The 3654-nt window shown below is 53.8% G+C and overlaps 1 protein-coding gene across 1 annotated transcript in view; it reads right to left on the bottom strand.

Annotated features, from left to right (window-relative positions):
• Window positions 1-499, bottom strand: part of ACAN (aggrecan) — a 38572-nt gene extending 38073 nt beyond the window's left edge. Inside the window, exon 1 of the mRNA XM_077774255.1 lies at window positions 430-499. Coding sequence (XP_077630381.1) covers window positions 430-499 — 70 coding nt within the window. The remainder of the gene's footprint in view (window positions 1-429) is intronic.
• Window positions 500-3654: the final 3155 nt, after the last annotated feature.

Raw genomic sequence — 3654 nt, 5'->3', positions numbered from 1 at the left:
TGTTTTTCCGGGGGGGGGGAGGGGGGGACTTCTGTCTGACCGTGTCTCAAGCAAGTTTTTCCTCTTTGATATTCCAGCGGATCCTCCCTTGGCGTCTTTTCCTCTTTTGGCTTATCCATACCCTGCCTCTGCCCCAAGCTCAACGTGTGGGAATTTGGAATAAGATCCACAGAGGGGAGACTGGGAAAATGGGCACCTGCCCGGAGCCCTCCCCCTCAGGCTCTCTGTCCATCCTGGGGGGCAGCAGGGAGAAGTATTACCCGAACAAGGGCTCCTGGACACGCGCGTGTGTGTTCTTGCACACCGGCACTCATCCCTTGCGGTTAGCCTTGACCCTGGGAGCAGCAGCACTGAGTTCAGGACCCAGCACCCGGAATCCAGCCTCCGGTGCCTGCTGGCTACGTGAGACCCACATGGGAAGGTCCTCACCTGAAGCTTCTATCGTGCTGGCTGCCATGATGACCCTCAGAGTCACAAACACCAAGAGTAAAGTGGTCATAGTTCACCTAGAAGAAGGGAGGCAGAGGTGTTAGGTTCGGCTATGGAGAGGCTGAGGGTCACGGCGCACAGGACACAAGGAAATAAGCTCCACGTGCAAGGATCTGCAGTCCCATCGAGATAAAGAAGCTACAGGTGGTGGGAGGGACGCCTTCGGCAAGGATCCTCGCTTCACAAAGCCTTCACGGATTTCTCGGTTTAATTACACGTGGTAAAACCTCCTCCTTTCTTTTCTAGGCAACCTCCCAGCATCTAATCTGCAAAGGCTTACCCCGAAGGACCACCATGATGCTTGATCGTACGTCAGCTTGACTGGGCCCTGGGGTGCCCAGATATTTGTTCAAACATTATTCTGGGTGTGTCCGTGAGGGTGTTTTTGTCTTGACTTTTTAAAATTTATTCTTTTTTAAAAAAATGTTTTATTTATTTCTGAGAGAGAGACAGCATGAGCAGGGGAGGGTCAGAGAGAGAGGGAGACACAGAATCTGAAACAGGCTCCAGGCTCTGAGCTGTCAGCACAGAGCCTTATGCGGGGCTTGAACCCATGAATTCTGAGATCATGACCTGAGCTGAAGTCGGACTCTTAACCGACTGAGCCACCCAGGCGCCCCCTAAAGGGTGTTTTTGGAAGAGATGGACATTTAAGTTGGTAGACTAAGTAAAGCAGATTGGCCTGGTAACATGGGTGGGCCTCATCCAATCAGTTGATGGTGTGAATAAAACAAAAAGGATGAGCCTCCCCCAGGAGAGAGAGAATTCCTCCTCCCTGATGACTGTCGAACTGCCTTCAGACTTGAACCCAGAAAGTGGCTCTTCCTGGGTCTCGGAGTCTTCAGACTCAGGCTAAATTGGTTCTCCTGGGCCTCCAGCTTGCCTGATACCTCTGTAATCATGTGAGCCAATTCCTTAGAGTAAATCTCTTTCTCTACATATGCATGCCTCCGGTTGACTCAACCTCTCTGGAGAACCCTACTATAATCCTGAGAAATGAAATGAGTTAGCCAACCTCCCTGATGAAAGCCAGACCTGTCACCAGCTTCAAATTCAGGAACCTTGTGTGTTTTAGGATGAAGAATGCTCCGAGCTTTCGTGCACCATTCAGGGGCCTGCTTGAAGCCCAGAGGAGGATGCCCACCCAGGGGACTCTTGGGGAGACTCAGGGATGGGCAGATTAATAACGAAGGAGAGTGCTTCAGATTCTGTGTCTTCCTCTCCCTCTGCCCCTCCCTTGCTCGCTCTCTGCCTCTGTCTCTCAAAATAAAGACACTAAAAAAAATTAAAAAATAAAATAACGAAGGAGAGCAATGAGAGCCCAGGACCCCTGGAGACTGCCTACTTCCCTGAACAATGACTTCATGCAAATCAGAAAAACCTTCCTTATCTGCTGGATAACGGTCACGCCAAGCGTACAGATAGCTGACAGTCACAACGTAAAGGCATCCCCTGCACAACTGGGCTCCTGACTCCAAGCGGACAAGTGCAGGCAGACCCTCAAAAGACCCCATGAAATTTATAAGACACCAACCAGAGCCGTGGTGGTCAGCCTTGACATTGAAATCACCTGGGCATCAGCCCGGCCTTCCGGCATTTCAGAAGCTGCCCAGAAGGCTCTGATGTGCGGCCAGGGTGAGCACCACCGGCTGCCTGGGGCTGGCACTCCTTGACACGTGCCCAGCGAGGTCTCCTGAGCTGTTTCGTGGGAGGGTCCTGCCCGGGGCCCCTGCCCTGCCCTCCCCTCCAGTGTGGGAGCATTTCATGTTGGCTTAAGAGGTGTCTGCATCAGAGCCGCTCAGGGAGGAGGGAGGAAGCCCTCGCAGAGGAGGGGGTGAGGAGGGTCTGGAACTAAAGAATGGAGCTTCTAGAGCTTTGGGAAGCTGGCGTGACGCCCCCTCTGCTGTGTCAGAGTCTGATGGCCCAGCAGGTGTCGCTGTTGGCTCAGGCACCANGCATGGGGGAGGGGCGGGGGGGGCCCAGGACCCTGAGAACCCCTTTGGGTGTCCTGGCCTGTTGTTTTGAGTGACCTTGCTTTCCATCACTACCTGTCATTCGTGCCACAAATGCTGGTCACCTGAGGGATGGAAGGGCTGTCTGTGTGGCCCTGCTGGGGGTATAGAGATGAATGAATGAGGCATGTTTCCCTCACACCACAGGAAGCCTGGAAAATGCCAGAAACCTCACAAGCAGCCCCTTGCTTCTCTTCAGGGACTCTCTCCTTCCACGTTGCCTGCAAAAAACAATCTCCGGGGTTCCAGCTTCTGGGCCATGAGGGGCCAGTGAGTCGTGGGCATTCCTGTTCAGGCCCAGTGTGACCCTCTCCCCCCCCCCCAGGCCCCGCTGAGGCTGAAAGGGTAAGGTGTCCCCTCTGGTCTGGGGACGGGGCTAGACTTGTGGGCTCCTCTCTTCCCAGAGCCTCGGGGATACGGTGTCCAGACACAGGGCCTGCCTGTTCTTCCCTCAGAACACCCTCCACTGGGCAACTTTGGGTCTCTTCTCGGAGGTGTGTTTCTTCCCAAACTCTGCGAACAAGCCCGACATTGTCTGCGAGGTGGTGCTCCTCTGTGGGGCTCGGGCCCGCTCTGTTTTTCTCCCTGGCCTCGACCAGGAACGAAAAGGGTGGAGGTTTGGGGTAGAGGTGGACTGGGCAGAGAAACTCATTTGATTTCTTCTCCCTTTTTTTTTTTTTATTTAAAGACAAACTCTGGGATAGAAACATCGCAATAAATATGCTCTTGTGTTTGTGTGTGTTTTCCCAGCTGTAAAGAAAATAGGGAGAAATTCCATTCTGTCTGGGTTCCAAATGTCTCCAGGAGTCACTGAGTCTTTTATGGGAGGAGATGGGCTCTGCCAGACTGTCAACAGGGAGGCCTTNGGGGGGGGGGGCAGGGGAAGGGGACAGGAGCATCTGAAAGGAAGAGGAAAGAGGAGTTTGGGGGAGCAGGAAGTGGGTGCCCGGTGAAGGCTGGGGCGGGAGGGGCTCCGTGTATGGTTGATTGGTCACCAAGGAATTGGCCTTCTCAGGAAAGAAGTACCAGGAGACCTGACGGGAAAGGAAGCTTAGCCGGGCTTTTAGACTGAGCTGAGTGTGTGTGTGTGTGTGTGTGTGTGTGTGGCGGGGGAGAGGGAGACCCTCCACCTCCTCATCAGCTAGACTCTATC

Source organism: Crocuta crocuta, unplaced genomic scaffold (genome assembly GCF_008692635.1).
Source record: "Crocuta crocuta isolate KB4526 unplaced genomic scaffold, BGI_CrCroc_1.0 scaffold7, whole genome shotgun sequence".
Classification (NCBI taxonomy): Eukaryota; Metazoa; Chordata; class Mammalia; order Carnivora; family Hyaenidae; genus Crocuta; species Crocuta crocuta.
Note: the sequence above shows the minus strand (reverse complement) of the source record. Positions and strands in the feature narration are given on the sequence as shown.